Raw genomic sequence first — 23,570 nt, 5'->3', positions numbered from 1 at the left:
TTGGAAAGCAGAGCTGAAGGTAGATGCATATCTTATCTCTCCTGGCCTGAAGGCAGAGGTGTTAAGTTTTTTTAACAAGAGCCTTTGTTAAGAGAAGGGTTCAATTAATGAGCAAACGACTGGTAAAAGGAACTTACAAGCTGAATTGTTTTTTTTTTCTTTTTACATCCTCGGGAGTAGCTAGTTAGAAAGTCTCTGTTAACTCAGCAGCAGCCTGAGCTAAGTGCATCCCAGTTTCAGTCAACTGCAGAGGGGTGTGACCCAGCACAAGAAAACAGAAAAATGACTACCAAAGAAGTAGCTAACAAAATAGAACTAGCCAGACTAGAAGCAGAAGAATCTTTCACCCTTCCCATCACAAATGTTATGGAGCAGGGGTCTCAAAGTCCTGGCCCGCAGGCCATCTGCAGCCTGAGAACCTCCCCACTGCTGCCTGCAGAGGAAAGACGCATGCAGACATGCTAAAAGCAATGTCTGCTTCCTGCGCTGCCCCCCTCAGCTCCCATTGGCTGGGGGAGAGGGACAGAGATACCATCACTAGTTGCCAGGCAGAGTCAGCCATGGAAGCAGCATTATTAGTTGCTGGGCAGAGTCAGCATCACTTTTTTCCACAATGAATATAAACAAGTAAAAATACCTAGAAGAGGTGCCTTGTGACCAGCTAAGAATATGTTGTGAAATAGTGCCTGCATCAAGCAGGAAGTGGGCAGACACACATGAAGACATGCAGAGTTTCAGGAATGCACGTAAGACACTATCATGTTTAATTCATTATGCTGACAATATAATAATTGAAGAAAAGCCAACTAATTCCAAATAGGGACTGAACACCTTTATTATTGCCCGTTTAGTAGAGATACTGAAGTTTGCCTACGGTGCTCTCATCAACCGTCATGCTTGCCAGTTTTTCTTTCAGCAAGGACCACAGGAAGTTGACTGCAAGTGAATTTTTTAAGTTAGTTTATCCTCATGCTTGACAGTCACATTTAAACAAAACATCTTCTTCATTTGAAGCTTGATGGGAGATTTGGCCTCAGTAACATTGGCCCCCATGTTCTCATGTGGAGGAGAGAGGAGAACTTTGTCAGTTTTGTTCAGACCCAGAACACAAAGAATCTACTTAGTCAGGGATTTGGAAGGCGGGATGGTGGTGTTCTATATGGGTCCCCACAACCCAGCTTCGTATGTTGATTTTTTTCAGAGCCTCTATGGCCACATGAGGTATATCCACTGCCATGGCCTCATAATTTTGCTGATTCTCCACCATTCAGATAATGAAATTCAAAGTGTGGGGCAGACTTCAGCTGTGCCAGAGAAATGCATGTTCTGCTGCAGGCAACAGTTTTTCAAACTGATCTGCAACTCCAGTTTCTAGGAACTTGTATTTCCATTCTGTTCCATTGCTGGATCCTTCCTTGACACTTTCTCTAAATACCCAACCTGCAGAATGAGGAGGAAGCTAGGCAGATGCACTCCCTGGGTCCTAGTACTCCCTCCCACGCATGCTGATTTAACCAATGGGTTTAGGCAGAGCAAGGGTGAATAAAGGTAGACAGATCCAAAACGGCTTTTCATTAGAAGACCAAAGCTGCAAAGCCAAGGCCTCAGAAATCAGTCCAGTGTCATCGGCAACCTTGGGAGCAACCCCAGCAGAGGGAGGGAAGTGTGTGTGTGTGTGTGTTGGAATAGAAACAGAGGAGCACTGTAACTGGGTTTAGAATCCTGGCGCTTGGTAGTGGTATGTGCTGGGAACATCTGTAGCAGGGGGTTAGAATCGAGGGGCTCCATAATCATCTGGCATCCTCTCAATGTTATACCTGAAGGCAACAAAGAAAAAATTGTGAGTATAGAACATCCTGCTTGGAAAGCAGTCTCCTCCAGTAACAGCCCTGCCACCTTCCCCTTCAGCAGGCAGCAAATGTGGAGAGGAGCCTAATCCATTCAGGACCACAACAAGCAGCTCCATGGCACTTTGACCTGCAGCTTGAATACCCAGGGAGGGCAAAGATTGGCAGTAGTGGAATTGCAAAGAGACTTGGAGATGTCCCCACCAGTGTTCCAGCATTACAAAGCTCTTCAAGACCTATCTATTGGGGCACAGGCACCCCAGAAAACTTATCACTGCCGTGGGAGGAAAACAGCTTCAGACCAAGTTCTTACATAATAAGTAACGTTAATCCTTTCAGCCCTGTGACAGAGCAGCATGGAGAGCAGAGCACTTCAAAGAGCTGCTATATTAGTCACCCAAGCTGCATTCAAGGACACAAAAGTATGACAGCAGGAGACACTTTGTGAGAGAAATATACAAAGCTACATTCCAGTTATGGATCAATTAAGACTCTTTGTGAACTTGCCTCGGCCAACCTTGACATACTACTCCCCTCTCACATATCACCAGACTCCTCCTCTCTTCGCATAATCTCACCACTATTAGTACAAAAACTTTCTCTCTGCTTCCCTTAGCATCTGGAATAGCCTCTCCCTCCCTCCCATTTCAAATCCGACCTTGTTTTCTCCCCCCCCCTCTATTTAACAGCTGGTAGGAAAGATACAACTGTTGTATTTCATGCAGAAGATAATATTAAAATATTGAAGGTGCCCTACAAAGGTAAATAAAGGACTCTTTCTTTAGGTTCTTATAAACACTTTAGGAAGGCTGGGATTGTTGCAAATCCTTGCAAATTTAGATTATGTTAAAGCAGATTACAGCTCCTGCAAACTTTAAAGTAACTGTAGATTAAGCAAGCAGCCCCAAACACCACATGCTTGGAAAAATTCACTATTTCAAAGTCACTAAATGAATCTCTTTCAAAGTTGTCTTGTTTTACATCAGAAACTAGGTTAGCCACTTATTTGCGTACACTAAATTTGTGACTGGGACATGAAAAATCCCTACTCCTCAAGAAACGTCTGAGTGCATTTTGCTGATACTTCAGAATTAAAAAAAAATAAAATAAAACAAACAAACCACTTCTCGGCTGAGATCAGACAATGAAAACTGACCCCAAGGAAATTATTTTTCCAAATTATGAGCAACTGATTGAAATTGTTTGTAATGGAAATGGCATTCCAAACTTAGACTACTAGGTACTCCTGTTACAACAGTGTACGGTCTTTTCTTCACATAAGCGGACATACCACTTCCATTTATAAAGACTCAAAGACAGTTACAGGCACTATAGAAAACCCCAAGTTAGATAGAAAGACCAAACATGTTTGGGAATAAACTGCTAACAGACAGCAATTCTGTCAAAGTCAGTGTTGTGTCCTGCTAGAGAGGTCTCCCACCTGTGGTTAGAAATGTACATGATAGGGACTCCAGGAATCTTCCGGATTCTCCGCTTAAGGTCTCTGTCCACCGTAGCCACTATGTAACACTTATGCTGCAAGAAACGGAGGCATGTCAGACTCTAACATTGACCCAGCTCAGTGGAGAAAAGGCCAAACAAATGCTTTTGTTCACTTAGTCTTAACACTGTGGGGCACCAATTCTAAAAGAATTGGACATTACTAGGATAAGATGCTAGCCTTATTCATACAGAGCCCTACTACAGATTAGCTGTGCTCTTCTATTCATCATAGTGTCCAGGTGACTTACAGGTGGAAAGCAGTGTTGCCTAGTGGATAGAGTGCTGGACTGGAACTCAAGTATCCGAGTTCTATTCCTGGCTCTACCCAGGCCTTCTGGGTGACCTTGGGCAAGACCCTTTACCTCTCTGTCCTTTAGTTTCCCCATCTGTAAAATGGGGACAGTGATATTGACCTCCTTTGTAAAATGCTTTGAGATCTACTGAAAAAAACCACTATCCAGGAGATCGGTATTATCATCTTTATTGCTACTAAAGCTACTGGCCTGCCAGCTGGAGTATTCAGGAAGGAATTTCCCATCCCATACGTATTCCTTCAGATAGAATTGCACAATGAGGTGCATAATGGGGATGTTATATCTTCCTTTGAAGCAAGTAATTAACATTGGATACATTGGAGATTGGATACTGGACTAGAGGAACTTTGACTGGCTCCCACAGTTTCTCAGCAGGTCTCAGATTTTATAGGTCATTAGTGCCTACAGGACTTCAGCAAGTTTTCATGCCAACAGTGCAGAAAAGGAACTCTTGGAATGAGAGGTACCTGAGTGACCCTCTGCACCAAGCAGTCATCTGCATAGGTCCCTTTGTGTGTGCAAGGCAGGCGTTCAAATCGCGGGTCTTTGGCTATCCTGTGGGGTCATAAAAGATGTCATTAGGAAGAGTACCGAGGACACCTGACCTATAGAGGCATCTTCAGACAATTCCAGAGTGAGGAAGTAGGAACAGCCCCTCTTCTATTCTGGGCAATTTCCAAATCTCAAGACCTCAGACTGGGGGTTAAAATCTCTTCAGGCCAAATTCAAATGAGGAGCAAGGAAGGTCAAAAAGCACAAGTTGGATTAACAAATATTGTGGCTAATTATCGTTTATGTATTACTTAGTATTTACTGCAGTAGCACCCAGAGACCACAATCAAGATCAGGGTTCTATGCAAAACAGAAAACAGTAATTTGGACAATTCCCCTACAGAACCTCAATATCATGTCCAGGTGGCAAGAACAAGCCTCAAACATAGCCAATGCCTTCTTGTGACAGAAACAACAGTCCAGCCTCCTGGTTTTGACCTTCCAAGCCATCTTTGGGTAAAGCTCAAATCAATTTAGATGTGCTGCTAGTGACTATAACTGGGGTCTTTGCGACTCCCCCTTTTACCACTGTGGTCAGTTAGAAGATGTAGGCCACATATTTGCAGGTTGCATCCATGGCAAGGACTGCCTGGTTCTATCATGGACTTGCATAATGCCCTTCCCTCAGCTACTGAATGATTAAGACATTTAGACTAATGCGCCTGACTTGATTGTCTATGCAGCGATTCCCTCTACATAGATATCGGGGGCAGGGATCATATTTCCCTTTAGTACCTTATCTCAAAGTGCTTTACAAGCTATATGCAGAAATAACTTCACCCACCATTAAAACAGAGCCCTCTTGGGGGTGGAACGTTGCAGCTCTTTACTAGCTGCAGTGCAATACTATACAATAGGTCAAGAATGGAAGTGAATAATTATGGCTGATTGACAAAGCAGAGGAAAATTAGTTATCGGACTTGGACTAATGTTCTATAGACAATGGAATTATGAATCTAATTGCAGGCCAGTACTCTGACTCTAGGATTACCAGTTCACGTTATAATGCTGCTATAGGACTGAGATAGAACTCAGCTGATAAAACCCTGAAAATATGAACTAATCTTGAAGACAAAAAAACCAACCAAACAAACAAACAAAAAACTACCCCTCCTCCTTTGGAGGGAGGTTTCTCTCCTACTTATTCTCGGCTGCAGAGAAATGTTCTTTTGGAAGTTTGCTGCAATTTAAAGTATAAAAAAATATGTGTCACAAGATAAGAGATTTGGAGATTGAGTGAATTCTGTAAAGATTTCTTTTTCAAAACTTGTTCCAGACCCAGACCTTAATGCAGGCCGGTGCTTTTGATATGGTGGAAGAAATATTAATTAGTTATAAGAACTGGAATGTTTTCAAAATCCAGTGCAGTATGGATGTTGTAGTGGAAAGTCACCAACATTTCTTTTTTGCTGTGCTGATGTACAAAGCTCTGGAAACATATCACTCTGGAGAAGTTTCTCAATGATCATGCTAGCAAATACTACAAGTTTACAGAAGTATGAAAATGGATTTTTTAACATAAAATGCAAGAAGTATGAATGAATGCCTCATTGTGAGTGTGATAATTTAAATTGACATAAGTCGGGGAATTCAGAATTACAGTTGGAACATCAAGGATCCAGCTGGTGCAGGCTGAGGCCAGAGTCCTCTTTTCTCCTGTCAGGATGAAGACCAGTTTCTTTGTATCACCTCCTGATATTAAAAGGGATCAAGTTGATTTAAGAGCTCTCACTGAAGAACACAGTGCAGCCTGCAAGACTGCTACGGGTGATCTCACAAGACTTTATAAACAACTTTTGTCCTCAGTGTAGGGACTCCTAAATACTCTCTTCTCAACAGGTTACCCACTGCAGAAAGAACAAGCACAAAGGAAGAACAGAATGCCAGTGGCAGAGATCTCTTTATAAACATGGCTGATTTGGATAAAGATTTTTTTTAAAATATGGCTTGCAATCGTGGTAAAGGAGATTTTATCATCCTCCTCCAGAATATCCATGTGGTCTTGAGCAGCAGAACTGTCCAGGATGATGGACAAATTGGTGTATACAGAGTCAAATGTTTTTCTCATGGTGGATTCCTCCAATTTCATTCAAACTGAATTGCTGCCTCCATCGTGCAGACCTTCTGTGAATGATCTATGTTAATGACTTTGCTGAGTGTTTTGGCCAGTCTTGCTCACAATGACTGTAGATAAACTGGAGCTATGACTTGCACTATAATGACTACACATTTTTAAAATAAAATACATTGTGCAGGAATTGATACGCCAAGAAGATAAGCTCTTGCAAGACTTTCCACCCTAGCCCAAGCTTTGGGAACAGAACTTTCTACTTCCCAATGCCTATTTAAAATTCAACCATACTGGTTGTGATTGTGTATATCACTTAATCTAGTCAGCGAAGTGTCTGAAGCAGCCAAGTAGACAGATGGACTAAGGAACAGAGTTGAGTGTCCTGCACCTACCTTAGTGCCACACGGTACTTCTGCCCTAGCTTCTCAATTTCAGCCATCACGCAATCTGTGATACAGGGGATACCTGCATGAACAGAATATTATTAATATTATTTATTACCTCTATAGTGCCAAAAGTGTATTAGTTCTTACCTTACAGTACTTAGCTATGACAATATGCTCTACAGAAAATACTAAGATAAACTATCAAGATCTCTACCCTGAATTGCTTACAGTTTAATTAAACATACAAAAAACTCATGGGGGGGGGGGGGGGATGAAATGCAAAGCAACCGAGCAGCTAGCTGGCCATCTCTTGTTAAGTCTGTGGATCTTTTGGATGAATTTGGGGTTTAAAATTTTTGTTTTTAATTTTTTTATTTTGTCAAGATTAGTATTTAAGACTCATCTGATTATTAATTGCAAAGAGTTCTAAGGTTAATGCAGATCAAGAATCCCAGGCTCACTGTTCAATATTAAGCTAATTTGGCCCCTGTACTCAGCCAGCAGCATAAATCCTTTTAACTGGTCTTTTGTTGCTGTAAGTTAGTGCTATGTGGCCTGCAAAGTGTTTGTGGCAGAGTGAGGGATTGTTGCAGGCAAGAGCAGACCTCACCGCACCAGGGCACCATGCTGTTTCAGGAGAAACTAACAGGAACAGACACTCACACTTGGCATAGAGACAGTCCATCATTGACTGCACCAGGTCCAGCTTGGCTTTAATGGAGAAGTTGATGAAGTTTGTATCAACCAGAATATAATAGGGTGGGCCCAACTGTGTGTTATACTGGAAGAACAAACAGGAAGGGTGCTGAGGGCTGTCAGGAAAGAAACAATTCAAATCAGTTACTTTAAACTGACACCACCAATGTATCAAATCCTATGACCTGGACAGATCTGCTAGGAAACATGCCCAGTCAGGAGTAGTTCTGAGATAATGCCTGGAGAGAAAGATGGTGGCAATTACCAAGCAGCCCACCTCCACCTCTCTTCCTTCTGAGAGTCCAATCCCCACTTCCCACAGTATACACATCAAGAAATTCAGGCCAAGGAGGAACAATCTTTAGAATACTCCTCTAAGTGAAAGAGACAGGGAAAATATTCTTGCAACTGCCCAGTGCTGCATCTCCTCTACTCCCCCAAGTGCAAGGCAAGGCAGAGGGCATCTCCACTCTCCCAGATGTAAGGCAGAGTGCAGCTCCTTTGGTACTTACACCTCTCTTTCCTTGATTGCACTGGGATCATCCTTCTTTTTCACATTGGATTTTGCACGCTCCGTCTGTTTGCTAAAGCAACAAAAAATAAATTATGTTTTTGTGTGAAACTCACAAGTATGTTAGTATGGAGTGGGGGGGACAACGATGATGGACGGACGGGGACAACCATGGATATAATACTAGAAGAAAAATGTCTTAATGGTGTAAAAACCAAGGGGGAAAAGGAACAGCTAAGAATGATACAAGGGAGTAAAACTAGGAAGTTTGGACTGAAATTATGAAAATTTAGGTTAGCTCCCAGGAAGACTCCTTAACAGTGAAATGGATAAAAGTGGGAAAACATCTTCTAAAGCAGGAAGGGAAAGCAATCGCTGGCGATCCTGAAAATGGGACAAGACACTGGAGAACAGTCAACCCAGACTCATCCTGCATTGGCCTTCAAAGATTGACTGGGGGAACCTAAGTTTCTCTGAAGCTAAATCTCCAGTACTATGAATTGGTCCCTGACCCCCCCACACTCCATCGCTGGGAGGCTCACATGCGCTGGTCTCGGAGGTTGATCATGCGCTTCACGGTGGCATATTTCCTCGCTTTCTTTTGTTTCCCCTGGAATGAAACATTGTTAGAGGCGAGGAGGAAAAACAGACATCACCCAAACCTGCCTCCCCGGCATTCGCTCCCCAAACCCATCTCCCCCCAGCGGCCCCCCGGCAGCGCATCCTCTCCACATAGCCACCCCCGCAGCATTCCCCTACCCCGCCGCTCACGTACAGAAACCCTGTGACTCGGAAAATCAGGCGCGGGCCACTCCCACGCGGAGGCAGCCAAGCCCCACAACTCCCATCCGCGTGCTCGGGAGCAGAGCGCCGCCGCTGATCGCTACTCACCATCCTGCTCCTCGCCCGGCTCCGACTCAGGCCCCCACTTCCGGCGCTCGCCTCGCTCGTCACCGCTGACCTGCCCGTGAGGAACTATCACTTCCGGCCACCGGCTCGGAGGCGGGGGCAGCGGGAGCCCGCGCTGGCCTCGCGCACGCCCAGGCCCTAGACCCGGAATCGCTGCCTATAGGCTCCGGTAACTGTCTCTCTTCAGGCCTGTGAGCCAGGGGCTGAGCCCGCGTCCGGGGAGCCCCTGCGGGGTGGGGGCTCGTCCTTGGGAACCTCCCCGACCCGCCTGTGCGGGGGGAGACCGGCCCCGGGCCTCGAGTCAGGGCGGCTTAGGCGGGCCTGGGGCCTGCGAGACGCAGCGAGCCTCGGGGGGGCGGGGGGATTCTGCGCGCGCCTGGAGAGGCAGTGCCCGGGAGCCCAGTTACAGAGCCGTGGCAGCGGACAGGGAAGGGAGCCACGGCCAGTGGGCCTCGCTCCCGGGGAGCCCCGGTACGGGGCAGCAGGGGAGTCCGGCCAGAGCGGCATGGTGGGCTTGACAGCGGGTGCTGAAGTGCGAGGACATGGAGCCCTGCACCCGCTGAGGGATGGGGATACAGCAAGTATCTACCCAGCATATTTACAGTCTGATTCCCCAATACGTGAAGCCTCTGCCCAGGATGGGGTTTCCCAGCGTGACTGGGACTTGATCCCCTGCCTATTTCCTTTTAGTGTTTGTTCCTGACTCCCTAGCGGGTTTGCGGGTCTGCTATCCCGCAGGTGGGGTTATTGGGTCAGGTGTCTAGCATTATGCACAGATACTCTCCTCCGTCTTTGGATTAGAAGTCATTTCTGATCATTCGAGGAAGTGTGTCTACAGTGGAGCAGGAAATAATTTGGATCTATTCTGTATTACATGGGAAACTTGGTTGTTCCTTTGTGTTTCTTTGGTTCCTTATTACTAAGGCTATGTTTATGTCATTGAAGTCAGGGAATCATCTAGAGACCTCAGTGACATTCGCTGTTTCAGCCCCAGGGCCTGTGGGACTGGAGCTGGCAGCCAGTGGGGCCCTCTCAGGGTTCCAGCAACAGGCAACAGCCTCGCGCAGGACACCGTGGCTGAGCGGCTGGGGGTGCCCTGTTTTCTCTTTGGGAAATATGGGCACCCTGCAGCTTCCAGCCACCATGGTGGCAGGGGACGGCATGGAACTGCAGCAGCAAAAGTCATAGTCAGGTCACGGCTTCCATGAATTTTTGTTTATTGCCCATGACCTGTCTGTGACTTTTACTAAAAATAACCATGACAAAAGCTTAGCCTTACTTATTACCTCTCGCTTCTGGTTTCCCTTCTGTGGTCTCTGATTTTACATTTGAAGAAGTCTGTATGCATTTTGCCCACCTCATTGTGGTGAAGTATTTGTTGGTGAGAAGGTTCGGTGTATCTGTCCTTAGTGATTGCTATGCTGTAAAGTTTTTTTTAAGTGATTTACATTATTATTTGGGCTTAGGTGAAATTGATTATTTCATTGTTCTGGAGGTTAGACCTTTTGTTGAGATTTGGCTGTGCTGCTGTACCTGCAGTCATTGTCAGGTTTCTGTTTTTTCTTCTCTAGTGCTTTGTGGTGGGCAAAAATTTTGTGGCCTTGGTTGAGGTGTACCCAGAACTTGTCTTTATTGTGTGTTGATTAACAAAAGGTATCTCTAGTTCTGTCCTGCAGCTGTCTGTTCCTGTGGACGCATAATATTTATTTGCAGAACTTGTAAGGTTTCTGTTGTGGTTTTGTCCTCTTCAATGAAAGCTGCAGATACAGATGGGCCCCGTATTTCACTTCTCTATAGTAAAATGTTTTGGATTATGTTATCAAATACTTTTAACAAGACTCTAAGTGTATGTGTGTGGGTGGGTGGGTGTGTGGGTGGGTTGGTATTCTATAGCTTGCAATCTCTATCAAAATTTGCTAGCGGTTTTGAAAGGGAAGCACACTCCCATTTCCCTTCTCCCTTTCTCTTTCCTCCCACCTCATTGCAAAATGGAGAGTGGTTATATATCCCCCCTCTCATATGGAGTTCTTTTGCTTGGCTGTCTCTTGTAGGTGAAGCTCTAGGGTCTGAAGAACTCGTTTAGTGTTGGTTCTGCAGGATCCTGACTCTGGCTGGTCCAGTCCCTCATATAAGAGAATACCATACTTCCTGATCGTGGCCATTGCCTGACAAATGCATGGAACTTCACTGGGGCTGCCTGCAGAGAGTGATGACTAGTGGGTTGGCACATTCCCTTTTCTGGCCATAGGTCTTTTCCGAAACCTCTTAGTGCCATGAGCCAGTTTGTGGCCTATGTCCCTGATGCCTTGTGAAAGGAACAGGGAGTTAAGCCTGGCTGTGGTGTCTCTTCTTCATGCACATCCTGGAATTGCTGTGAGCTTGGAGGCGGAGCTAATGCTGCCTTTCAGATGCAACCTAATTCTACCTGATTTGATTGTGAAGCATGATGAAGACAAGCATCAGCACAGGCAGAATTACAGCTGAGCCACTTCCTCCCCAAAGTACTTTCCTCAGCAGAAGTGTAATTGAGGGCTAGTGGTGTGGAAGAGAATCAAAGACTGGAAGGATATTGGGCTTGGTAAGGAAACGGGGGAAGAGGTAGTTGAGAGAGGTCAACATATGAGCAATTTTACCAAAATTAATTGTTGGATGAAGAGATGCATTCTCTAGTGCTTTGTTTGTGCTGTTTAGATGGTCTGAGTGACCCTGCTTTGGGAAGAGCTGGAGGGGTGAGCAGGAGTGGTTGAGTGGCTGTTCCCTATGAGCAGTGGCTGAGGCTTATTTTTATTTGGAAAGTGAATTTTGTGTTATGCAGTGAATGAAGAAGGCTGACCTGCTGTATCTGTGGAGGAGGTGAGGAGCAAATGTGTACTGACATTGATTTAAGATCTACTTGGGAATAGAAAAAATTGGGAATCTTAGATTTTTGGTATTGATCTGGGATCTCTTGTGTGTTTTTTCTTTTTTTGCAAAGCCAGCATTTCACCTGGACTTTGTTTAAACTTTCCGAGGGCATGGTCCAATCCTGGAGAGAGAGTGACAGATCTGTTTGTGTTGATCTTGACCATCAATGTGGCTTTCTGTCCTTGCTGCCTGATATTGGAACCTGCCCATTGCCCTTGAGCTGACTCTTCTGACTTTCAGCATCATATTTTAAAATTAAGTGCATATGTGCAATTGCACTGATACCCTTGCACGCATTTGATTTACGTGAGAAAATACTGGATATTCTCACTCTAAGGAGAATCATTTTCTTGTGCATGATCTGAGAAGTACTGATCATTGTCAGTGGGTATTTGTCTACGTGGCTAGATATGCCACGTAAGGTGTTCGGTTTACAAAGTTGCTGAGGTGTTCTCTCAGCTTGGTTTTTATAATTTGTGGCAATACTCTCATGCAGAAATTATTTGTAATCCATTTTTCCTGAAAGCTGTTGGAATTTGGGGGGGAGGAGGAAACCAATATAAATATCTATCAGTGTAGCAACAAAATATCAAAAGGAGGAAAAGCTGATGTGTTCTAGGGCCTCACCAAGTCTGTTTTATATAGGGTGACCAGATGCCCCGATTTTATAGGGACAGTCCCGATATTTGGGGCTTTTTCTTATATAGGCATCTATTACCCCCCCACCCCCATCCCGATTTTTCACACTTTCTATCTGGTCACTCTAGTTTTATATAACGTGTGCCCTCTAATGGCTCTGCAACTTCAGTTACATTAATGTACCAGTGCTGGCTAGTATTTCCCTTATAGCCGCAATTACACTTGTGCACAGCTTTCAGAGCTTTGCTGCATACTCTGCTGTCTCCACCGCAGTTCTCTCTGTGGTGCCATGCACTCTATCCTGGCTCTGCAGGTAGTTTGGGAGGCAAATCTGGATTGAGTCTTCCAAATTCAAATTCTTCCTGCAAGTGGCAGGAGGCCATCACTTGCTGTGTCCTTGGATCAAGCACGTAAGGCCTGTAGGACAGCTGGGTATTTTCTCTGCCCAGTAATGAGGTTGACTCTGTACTGGTATATTTCACAAAAAAGTTAGTTCCCCACCTTGTTAGCTGGTAGCTTTTGGCACTGCTCGAAGTTCATCTAAAATAACTTGTTCCACTTGTGAATAAATTACATATCTGGGTATTAGCTAACCGTGGCAAGAAGCTTACCCCACAGTACCCTGGCTGAGTAAGTATCTTTGGGGTTGGTTCTAATGTACATGCTAGAGGGAAGCTGGCTGTGAATGTGGCAGCTCCTTTTGTCTCTGCTGGCCACCTGACCTGGCGCCTTGCCTACCATTTCATGTAGCGGTAATGAAATAAGGAACTTGCTGGGCTGATTAAGGGAGACAGCTTGTCAGACAAAGGGAATTAATTATGAAATTCTGTAACCAAGACCAAATGGCCCATTTTCATATTGGCATCAAGCTCCTTGCTCATTCTGGAGGTTTCAGGCACCAAACTTAGAACAGAGAGTAACTTTCAGCATGACTTGGGGAAGGGAAGGAGTTATGGGCTGAAACTGGGATAGCTTGTGCATATGGGCCAGAATGCCAGTTTTGTACTGGTTTCAGAGTGGTAGCCGTGTTAGTCTGTATCAGCAAAAACAACAAGGAGTCCTTGTGGCACCTTAGAGACTAACACATTTATTTGGGCATAAGCTTTCGTGAGCTAAAGCCCACTTCATCGGATGCATGCAGTGGAAAATACAGTAGGAAGATTTTATTTATATATATATCTCCTCAATATATGTTCCACTCTATATGCATCCGAAGAAGTGGGCAGTAGCCCACGAAAGCTTATGCTCTAATAAATTTGTTAGTCTCTAAGGTGCCACAAGTACTCCTGTTCTTTTTCCCTTTGTTACAGTTTCAAAACCATTTATGCTGGTGGGTGGGCAAAACCTTGTAACAAACTAGCACAATTGGAGCAGAGTTTGAAGCCAGGCATGGAGGCCAAATGAATGAGCATCAAGGAGTCCAGGTTTGGAGTGATGTCACTAGTACGTATGTGAAAGGTTTGGGGTCAGAGCCATGAGTCAGTTGCCCAGCCCATATCACAAGGCATTAGCTAGATTAACAGCTCCTGCCTTGCTGTATTAAGAATAGAGAATTCAAAGGCCTGAAGCTGTGTAGGGAAGAAATTGACAACTCTTGGCCTTAAGGACTACAACTCTGTTCTGTCAGCCAGAGAGGGAAGGATAAAATAGCTGAGTGGGTGGGATTTTCCCTGAGATGACACAGCAAGAGACTGGGGTTTTCTCCAGCACATGTAAAGAACTCTGTACAGATTTGCCCATCTGTTTGCATATGTAGGTGAAGAGCTTTGTGCCCTGAAGGCAGCAGGCTCTGTACTGTGGAGTTGTGGGTAAGAGGTCATGGAGAGGCAGCAGGCACCCTGAAATAGATGGTTTGGAAGGGATGGGTTAAAGGTGGTAGGCACCTTGAAGTGGAGGGTGGGTAAGTGGGGTGTGAAGAGGAGCAGGTATCTTAGCATGGAAGGTAAGGAGAACACCACTATCAGACAGCTCGCTGATGTGATCTATTTTGGGAGAACTGCTGTAGTGTGCTGTCATTCCTAATTTATTCTGGTCTCCTTTTTGCACTCTGCATTTTGAAAGAACAGGTCTGAGCTAGGGAGGTGCATGGCCCCCTGGGACATTTCCCATTCTCTGTGTCAGAAATCCCCAAACTGTGGGGCACATCACCCAGAGGGTGTTGAGGGGGCGGGGAGGGAGTGCCACTCAGCCCTGCTCCGCTCACAGCTCTGCTCTGGCCCCGCCCCCAGCTGCGGACCTGGCTCCCAGCCCCACCCCCGGCCCTGCCCCCAGCTTCAGCCCCTTCCCCCTCTCCCCCCCAAGATGCAGCCCTGTCCCTGGCTGAGGCCCTGGGCCCTGACCCACCCCCAACCCCTTTATTACCCCAGTCTGCATCCCCTCCCCTCACCAGGAGCCACAGCCCCACTCCCAACCCCAGTTCTAGGGCGGAGGTGTAGGTGAGGTAAGGAGGGGAGCGAAGCTGAAAAGTTTGGGGACCACTGCTCTATGGGTTACACAGATCCTATCTGTTATGGGGTTTGTCTCCAGACTGAGATATTTGCTGCTTTGCAACTCAAAGAGTTTTAGCAGGGTGGACAGTGCTTAAAATGAATTGTCTTGTGAGGCCATCTGCTGTTCAGATCTGGGACACCTGTAATGTGGCAGCAGCAGCAGAGACATTTTCCCCATCTGTTTTGGGGCTCAGATTCCTTGTAAGACATATTGCTATTGTCTAAAAATGTCCCTGCAGCTGAATAGCCTTCACCTGGGATTCGTGCAGTCATATTTTGCTGGACATAATGCTTTTATTAGCTTTATCCCCACTCCACTTTCTCTGAGAGGCTCAAGTGGTGTTCAGTCCATAAAATTTACCTGGCTGCCCTGCTGAACCCCTCAGCCTGTTGAAATCTATCTGGGCTGGCAAAGTTTTGTTCCATCTTGGACCTGCAGGGTTTCAGGGGCGTTGGTGTTGACTGAATGGCCCTGCATATCTAGGCTGCAAAGTGATATGAGACCAGGGTACATTCAGAGTACTGGGACATGGAGAATCCTAGCACTTCACTCATGTGGTGGTGGTGGTTTACAGCAGCTATGCTTGTGGCAATGACATGGAGACAGGTTTTTTTTAAATCCCCTTCTAGGATGCTCTTTTCATCTATGGATAGGTGTAACTGATTTTTCTTCTTCTTGTCCCTTCCCAGGCAGGGAGGCTAGCAAGCAACTGGCGGCTGCAGAGTGCAGATATCCTCTTCCCAGAGTTGGGGGATAAGTTGCTGTACTTGAGTCCCTTTCCTCCAGTTGTGAATCTAAGATGTGAGTTCCAGGATCCTCTTTTTCCACAATGCTCTGCTGCTTGGTCCCTTCCTGCTGACCCTTGCCCCACCTCTGGCGCCAAGAGGAAGGATGTGGAGGAATGAGTGCCCCCCTGTTGGCTTTTAGAACATGGGCACTTTTGTAAAGGTATGTGACTGCCATTGGCTGGAGAGTTGGGGGGATTCACAGGGCTGGAAGGTGATAACCATCAGATAGGGAAATGTCTGGCCTAAGCTTTCTGCATGTTGGTGACTTTTGCTGGTGCTGTTGTGAAACTGATAAGTAACTTCACCTCATGCATAGACTAGCTGTATGCACATTGTAATTCCTCATCTAAAGGCTGGCAAGCTACATTATATGCATTAGTGTGTGTGAAACTGTTATTTTCACCCCCAGCTGTTAGGCTAAGTACTAGCTTCTGGAGCACAGTGGTTCCTGCTCTGTTGCATGATGTGTCAGCCTCAGGGTCCCCGAGCCACCGGCAATCTCCTTGCAATAATTGAGAGTGCATGGTGTTTCCACTTTGATGACTTGAGAAGGAAGATATAGGTGCACTTCCCTATCCCATTGTCCCCCTGTGTTCAGCCTCAGAAGGGCCAAATGTATTTCAACCCTATGCTAGAGGGCTCGTTTGGGGGTGGGGGGGTGGCAGAGGGAAAGAGGTTTATGCTCCATGACCCATTTATGCCATAGTTTTTCTGCTGAGGCTGCCAACCTGAGGGCTAGTTGCTACCAGCTATGGTGGTGGTTTTGTGTTGTGCCCACATAACCTCTGGGAATGGAACTCAGATCCATGCAAACTCACTTCACAGAGCCATCAGACAGATAGGAACTACTGTCAGTCATTAGTGTTGGAATTGGTGACCCCAAGGTGAGTGTCCCTATTGCCCAGTCCCCGAAGCCCACTTGCCACTCCCAACACAGTCTCTGAAGCTCATACTGCATTTTCTTTATTTCAGATATATCAGGTTCAGAACAGGAATCTGTGATGTAATCGTTCTTTACAGTAAACTGAGTTGATTGGATGTTCCATAGCCTTTTTGGTATCATGCATTAGCGATCTCTTTAAGAAGACTGATTTTTCTCAGTTCCCACAGAAGCATATAATGTGTGTGGGGGGAGGAAGAGATGGGGAGTCCTGCTGGCCCCTCAGAATTATGGGGCACTGGGTATTTGTTGATGGGAGCTGTAAGCTGTGTGGATTTGAGAAGGAGTCACTGAACTAGACGTGGTGTGCTTTGTCTTCTAGATGCAGCTGTGATCCTCAGCTGTGTGTCTCACCGAAGGGACCCGATGTTTTACATTATTGGTAAGTGGAGAGGCAGCCCTAATGTCTGTGTATCTTGCTGTAGGAACCTGAGGGTTTCCCTAAGTCTTCTACTGTCTTGAATGCTTTCACATTGGTTTAGGGTCTATCTAACAAACAGGAATTTTTCTTGCCACATTGCCCTCCTCTTCAACCCCAAGCAGACTCATCCCATTGACCTCATTCCTGGCTCATCCCTCCCCTTTACCTTTATGGACTAGTGTGGGTTTGTTTCCTCCATGATGCGTGCTTGTCCAGTTTTAAATACTACAAGTGGTAGTTGTCCCATTGTTTCCTTTGATGGAATCTCAGTAGTTTTATGTAGGCATTTATAGAAAACCCCTTGCAAATGTATCTAGATTCTCCTGTGCCATACTTCAGACTCTGGACAGCTACAACCATCTCCACTCAATTCATAGTCATACATAGAGTCTAAAACCTAGCAACCTTTATGGTAATCTAGTGTGACCTTCTGAATAACACAGGCCACTGAAATTCCCACAGTAATTTCTGCATCCAGCCCATAACTTCTGGTTGAATTAGAGCATATCCTGTAGAAAGACATCCAATCTCAGTGCAGGTGGGATCTCAGTGCCTTGCTGGGCCATGCTGCCATAACCATCCTGTATTCTTTCCCTGCTGCAGGTGGGATCACAGTATCTGTTGTAGCCTTCTTCTTCACCATTAAGTTCCTCTTTGAGCTTGCCGCACGTGTAGTCAGCTTCCTCCAGCATGAGGACCGGGAGCGCCGAGGGGAGCGAACTATTTATGACTACGTGCGAGGCAACTATTTGGACCCGCGCTCCTGCAAAGTCTCCTGGGATTGGAAGGACCCCTATGAGGTGGGCCACAGCATGGCCTTCCGAGTGCATGTAAGGGAATGTTTCTGTCTCCACACAGATTGGGGGTTAGGAGCAGAGTTATATCTCTAGGAGAAGAAGGCGAAATTTCTTCACTGTTTGGAGGGTGTGGGACAGGGTGAGGTCCTCTCCTGTTTGTCTATTAGGCCATTTTCATGGTTGAGCTGAATACAGTGTTTGTGTCTAACAAACTCCTTTCATGCGGTTGCGTGTCATTGGCACAGACTAGGTCAACTGCTGGGGTGAGTGTCTCCTATGCACCTTCCTTTATGGTGAATTGGTGGGGGGCACTACATAGTTCTCTCTGGGGACATGTGGACAAGACCTAGTGGCCTTCCTGTAAGGATGTGGCTTTCCTTGCTCTACTTGTGGGCTTGGATTCTGTTGATCCTGCTCTAGATGCACACTAACAATTCAGGGATCAATTGCCCAGAAACTTGTTCTTCTCAAGTCACCTTTTTGAACCCCAGTACAATAAGGAACAAGGGAAGGGGGGGTGGGGTCCAGAGCTCAGAGGTACTCACTGTCCCCTCTCTCTCTAGGAGAACGGTGCCCATACCATGGGGCTGTGGGGCCGTGTCCTACATTTGCTGTCCCCTCACTCCCTTGCTGAGGCATGGCTCCATCCTGCCCCTCTGTTGCAAGGTGGCTGGTTTCTCTCTGTCCCTGCACCCCATATCTCTGCTGACCTGGGCTTCTCCATTCCCCATGCAGTTATTCTATAAGAATGGGCAGCCCTTCCCCGCTCATCGGCCTGTGGGGCTGCGAGTTCAAATCTGCCATGTGGAGCTAGCAATGGATATTCCTGTGACCCAGGAAGTCCTTCAGGAGCCCAATTCCAATGTGGTGAAAGTGGCCTTCACTGTGCGCAGGGCTGGGCGATATGAGATTACCATAAAGCTCGGCGGCTTGAATGTGGCCTACAGCCCCTACTACAAAGTGTTTCAGCCAGGTAAGGTCTAGGTGAATCGGTAGTGAGCCTGAGTGGATATAGAGGTGTCCGAGACACCAAGGTATACATGTTGGTAGCTGAGATAGATATGTGGGGAGGGTTTACCCCCTCTGCATTCTGTTCTTCACACATGCCACCCCAAGTAGTAGAGACTCTTGCAAGCTTATGAGCAGCAAACATAGGAAAATAGAAGCTGGAGTAGGCTGCTAGTGCCTCTCAGCCTACATAGCCATTCGCACCATACCATCCCTTGTGGGTAACTTCATCCTGGCCTAGCTAAATGGTCAGAGAATGCCTTTATGCACAAAGATTGAGAATTATAATTTATATCTTAGGTAATGTCACTACAAGTGCTATTTTGATTTGACTCTAATCCTCTTAGATCTTAACTTTGCTTCATTGATTTCCTGCAGCAATGAATTCCACATATTAATTATACATTACTTGAAAAAGCTTCCTTTTTCCTTATAATTTTTTTTCTGTTTGATTCCAATCAGCATATTTTGTACCCTCTGTGCACGTACAATAAAAAATACATCCGTTAAATAATTTTACAAATAGACACGATACCAGTTAAGTTGCCCCCTTTATTGCCTCCAAAAAAAGAGGATGCCCAAAACTTACTCAATACCCTTCTGGCTAAAGCTTGCATTACTAGCTGAGTCTTACAGATCAACTGATTTGTACTTTATTGGACCGGCTGTGGGAATGAGTTCCAGAGTTGAGGGCTAAAGTGCTAGCATGATTGGAGTGGAGGACACTCTTTTAAATAAAAACAACAAGGAGTCCGGTGGCACCTTAAAGACTAACAGATTTGAGAGTTAACCCTGTTCAGCGTATTGGGCCTCTATCCCCTGGCAAGCTCTTTCCTCCCCATTCCATGCATTTCAGTGCTTAGTGGCTTGGTTCTCTAGCTGCAGAGGTGGGGAATATATTAAGAATTCATCCATTCTTTACAGGGCATTGTGCTCCTATCTTGTTAGCTCTCTGCTGCTGTACTCAGGGCTGTCTCTGATTCTAAATTCTCTCTCTTTGTTTCAGGGATGGTGGTTCCCTCCAAGACCAAAATTGTCTGTCACTTCTCCACTCTGGTGCTGACGTGCAGGCAGCAGCACACCTTGCAGATTGTCCCCAGAGATGAGTATGATAATCCCACCAGCAATTCTGTATCCCTGATAGATGAGCACAACTACAGCCTTTCCATCCATGAGGTGAGTTGGACTCCATCCCTCTCTCCCAGTCTCGTACTGAGCTAGAGAGTGTTGTCCTCTCCACTGATGTTCTCTCTCTCTGTCTAGCTGGGTCCCCAAGAGGAAGAGATCTCTGGTGTTTTGTTTGAGAAGTCAGTGGTGTCCAATCGGCAGACTTGCCAAGTGTTCCTGCGACTCACCCTGCACCGTAGAGGCTGTTTCCATGCTTGCATCTCCTACCAAACCCAGCCTATTAGCAATGGCGATTTTGACATTATTGTCCTAAGTGGTGAGTTAAAAGATGCTAGGTGATCCCAGACCAATTGCACCTCCTACTGGATGCCATATGTTCTAGTCAAGTAGAGCTGTTTTTTTATTTAAATGTGGCTTCCTTCCATGCCAGCCATACTCAGTTGCACTGGTAATGTCCATTAATTTAAAATAGGTGAATTTGGTGCTGGCAAAGAAAGCTAGATGGAGAAAATACTAGAGGCAGACATTCCCTATCCCCACAACAGGTATAAACCAGGAGCTGCCTCCTTCCCTGCCTCAGAGGGGAATTTTTTAGAGATTGAGCAGCTGACCGTGGCCTACTCATTCCTTTGCATCTCACAGGTTAACAGTAGGGGCCAATTTTGGGGGTGCTTTGAGATCTACAGATGAAGAGTACTGTATAAAAGATAGGTGGTATTCCTAATTGTTTTGTGATGTGGTTCTCTGTCCCACAAGGAGTGAAGCTACCAATTTATTTCACACAAGCTACTGAATCACTGTCATATGCTTATGGCTTTTGGTCACTACAGGCAGGAGTCAGGTTAGAACTGGTGCCCTAGAAGTGAAAGGTTCTGTATTCCTTCTCTCTCTCTCTTTCTCCCCTCCTCCAAGCCAGCCTGTCTCCCAGGCCTATGGACAGGCCCAACATACTGATGCCCTGGAGATGAAAAGCTTCATATCCCATTCTTGAGCCTCTTTCATTATTGACTCACTTTACCAGGTTCCCTCTTAGCGGGTTAGACTTTTTGCTTAGTGCTGTTCTGTGGACTCTGAGCTTCATGTGAGATGCTGAACTTTGTTTCTTGGCTGTATCAAGCTTTACATGTGTTCCATCTGTGTCCTTTAGAAAATGAAATGAACATTGTAGAGCGCAATGTGTCCACATCAGGGGTCAGTATCTACTTTGAGGCCTATCTTTACAACTCTACTAGCTATGCCAACACACAGTGGAACCTCCCGCCCACGCATCTGACCTCCTCCCAGCGCCGTCCTTCTACTGCAACTGAGGATGAGGATGAAGACTCTCCATCTGACAGCCAGACTCCTGAGAAAGTGAAGAAACCTAAAAAAGTGTATTGCTACGTGTCACCCAAGGTAAAGCCCACATGGTTGCTGCTCTTTAGTTTTGATTCAAATGTTCTGGCATTTCAGAGATTGCCTTGCCAATCACTTTGGGCTCTGCTTCTAGACACGTCAGACTTGGCTGGTAAAGTTTGTCTAAACTAAGTGTTTGTTTAAACTTATTTCAGTTTCCTTTCCTCTGGTTTTTTCCTCCCTCCCCTAAAGGATTCCAAGATGTTAAATTTAAAGCCAGGGGACAAATGTAGTGGGAGCCTGATAAGAGTGAAGATGTCTGCCACAGAACAGATGGAGACCTGTTAGGTGTGCTTGCCAAGGCAGGCAATCTTTTCATTAAAGATGGGAAACAGGAGTATAAGCTACATGTTAATGACATTCATAGCTGATACCAAATTGGGAGGAGCTGCAAACGCTAGTCTAGTGAGGGCAGAGAGATACAAAGGGACCTAGAAAGGTTAGGAACATGGTGGGGAAATATAATAAGGTTCAGCTTTGGAAAATGCAGCTGCAACATCTGGGGAAAATGATCCCCAACCTAGCTAATCAATGGGAGCGAGAAACCTGGAAAGCAGGAACAGCTGAGGGAGACTAAGAGAGGGAGTGGGCAGAAAATTTAGAGTTTACAATTCAGTGTCAGTTAAAAAGACTGCTGCAGTTTTAGCATTGCATATGTAGAAGCATCATATCGCAGAGCAGGGGCATGTAACAGTCTCTCTCTCTCTGATCCAAAACCCATTGAAGTCAATGGGAGTCTTTTCTTTGACGTCAGTGGGCTTTGAATTAGCTCCCATATGGGTCTGGTGAGATCAAGTGTCTTCAGTGTTGAGTACTTATAGATCATGATCAGGAGGAGGAAAATCAGATTAAAAACAATAAAACTGATCAGGGGGCTAGGAAGACTGACTTAGAAAAAAGATTAGAAAAGTACAATCTGTTTAATAACAACTAAAGTGAAGGGATTAAAATATAAAAACCTAGAACAGGGAATGGTTATTTAGTGTGATACCTTGGGGTATAACTAGGAGAAATGGCAGGAAATTAAGAAAGGGACAATGTAGATTTTGCCATTGTAACCAGATCAATATTTACAGCAACCATTGAGCCTCCACTCCCCACCAAAACCCCTTTCCTAAGGAAAGTGCCTAGGGAAGCCAGAAGAGCAGAAAATTCCATTAGAGACCTCACTTTGCAAATCCATTAACTTAAGAGAGGTTCAAGTAATACAGTAATAGGTACCCATGTAAAACCCTAACCTAGGAAAAATCTTCCTGACAGAGAGCGAGAGAGAGCGAGAGAGAGATGAGGCTGTGAAACAGTCACCAAACAGAAGAGGGGACACTACATTGCTTGGTATATTTAAACCTAGATTGGATGCAGTATTAGAAAATGTAGAACTGGGAATGATGTCTGAGGGGGAGGGGGAATGACCCAGTAGTCTTCTTACTCTGATTCAGGGAGATAATTTTGGACTTTCATCAAGCTTCACTGTTAAATTTCCTGATATTGAAGATCATTCTGAATGTCTTCTGTTGTAGCCACTGCTTGGGTTGGAAGAGAGACCCCTTGGGCACCTGTCTAATCTATGCATTTCTTATGCACCCATAACGGTAGTGTTTGGGCACCATATACATAAATGTAGAACATCATTCCTGTCCCACAGACCCGTGCTGTCCAGCCCAGCAGTTCCTTACATAGGGCTGTTCTGACTTGCTCAACTCCAGGAAAATTGCTGCTGACCATTCCCCAGCCATCCTTGCTGAAGGAGGCCTGTGCAGAAGGGAGTCTTGTATTGTGCCCTAAAGGAGCTAAAATTGGGGCTTAGCCTGCTCTCCAGTGAGAGGGAGTTCCACAGCTGAGGGCTTCTGCCAGAAATGCTCTGCATAGTGAAGAGAGCAAACTGGCCTGGTCAGCCCCAGATTAAACAATTGCAAGATTATTTTTATTTGTTTGAACTTGATGTTCGTGAAATTGAAGGAGTAACTGCAATAATTTGGCCAGTCCAGGATAACTTTCCTCAAGACTTCCCAGCTCTGTCAATGCATTGCAGTACTGTCCTGTAGCATCCCTTGCTATTTGAATCCTGGCTTCTACCCTAAATTCCCGTACACCAACTATCTTTTTAAAAGCTAAGGTGTGTGCCATTGGCCTGTTAATGCATGCCCTGGTTTACTGCTATATTTATGTCACATCCGTGTGTCCTGGGCACTTCAGGCAAGTGTAACAATTAAGTCCTTTTGCCAAGTTGCTTACAATCATTCTTCTCTCCCATGTCACTGCATAGCGGAG

The 23,570-nt window shown here is 45.6% G+C and overlaps 3 protein-coding genes across 12 annotated transcripts in view; 1 reads left to right on the top strand and 2 right to left on the bottom strand.

The window, feature by feature from the left end:
- Nucleotides 1-23,570, bottom strand: part of BBOF1 (basal body orientation factor 1) — a 1,057,902-nt gene that overhangs the window by 388,053 nt on the left and 646,279 nt on the right. The gene's annotated exons all lie outside the window — the stretch shown is intronic.
- On the bottom strand, nt 818-8,910 carry FCF1 (FCF1 rRNA-processing protein). Of its 2 annotated transcripts, none has more exons than XM_005301586.4 (8): nt 8,772-8,910; nt 8,423-8,490; nt 7,882-7,953; nt 7,337-7,485; nt 6,680-6,752; nt 4,132-4,219; nt 3,289-3,383; nt 818-1,817 (listed from the first exon to the last, which is right to left on the bottom strand). In XM_005301586.4, exons 1-8 carry the CDS (start codon nt 8,772-8,774, stop codon nt 1,769-1,771), a joined length of 597 nt encoding a protein of 198 aa, XP_005301643.1. In that variant the 5' UTR covers nt 8,775-8,910; the 3' UTR covers nt 818-1,768. The 2 variants fall into 2 exon arrangements, with proteins under 2 accessions (XP_005301643.1, XP_042714459.1); XM_042858525.2 differs by having other exon boundaries at nt 8,656-8,788.
- Nucleotides 8,820-23,570, top strand: part of AREL1 (apoptosis resistant E3 ubiquitin protein ligase 1) — a 27,062-nt gene continuing 12,311 nt past the window's right edge. For 2 of the 8 annotated variants that reach the window (XM_065593355.1, XM_005301589.5), the window contains exons 1-8: nt 8,820-8,958; nt 15,512-15,770; nt 16,873-16,932; nt 17,575-17,771; nt 18,504-18,741; nt 19,783-19,952; nt 20,040-20,220; nt 21,052-21,299. In XM_065593355.1, coding sequence (XP_065449427.1) covers nt 16,917-16,932; nt 17,575-17,771; nt 18,504-18,741; nt 19,783-19,952; nt 20,040-20,220; nt 21,052-21,299 — 1,050 coding nt within the window. In that variant the 5' untranslated portion in view covers nt 8,820-8,958; nt 15,512-15,770; nt 16,873-16,916. Of the gene's footprint in view, nt 8,959-15,511; nt 15,771-16,872; nt 16,933-17,574; nt 17,802-18,503; nt 18,742-19,782; nt 19,953-20,039; nt 20,221-21,051; nt 21,300-23,570 lie in introns of all 8 variants that reach the window. The other 6 variants (XM_042858524.2, XM_005301587.5, XM_065593357.1 and 3 more) reach the window with 5 other exon arrangements.

The sequence above is a fragment of the Chrysemys picta genome, chromosome 4, assembly GCF_011386835.1.
Source record: "Chrysemys picta bellii isolate R12L10 chromosome 4, ASM1138683v2, whole genome shotgun sequence".
Taxonomy (NCBI): domain Eukaryota; kingdom Metazoa; phylum Chordata; order Testudines; family Emydidae; genus Chrysemys; species Chrysemys picta.
The sequence above is the reverse complement of the archived record's forward strand: the minus strand, read 5'-3'. Positions and strand labels throughout refer to the sequence as shown.

What these genes read in the sequence shown, in the direction of transcription:
- FCF1 (XM_005301586.4), bottom strand. An exon ending in AACCTCCGAGACCAGCGCAT is followed by an intron (nt 7,954 to 8,422) that starts GTGAGCCTCCCA and finishes TTGTTGCTTTAG; the next exon opens with CAAACAGACGGAGCGTGCAA. An exon ending in GGACTGTCTCTATGCCAAGT is followed by an intron (nt 6,753 to 7,336) that starts GTGAGTGTCTGT and finishes CTGTTCATGCAG; the next exon opens with GTATCCCCTGTATCACAGAT.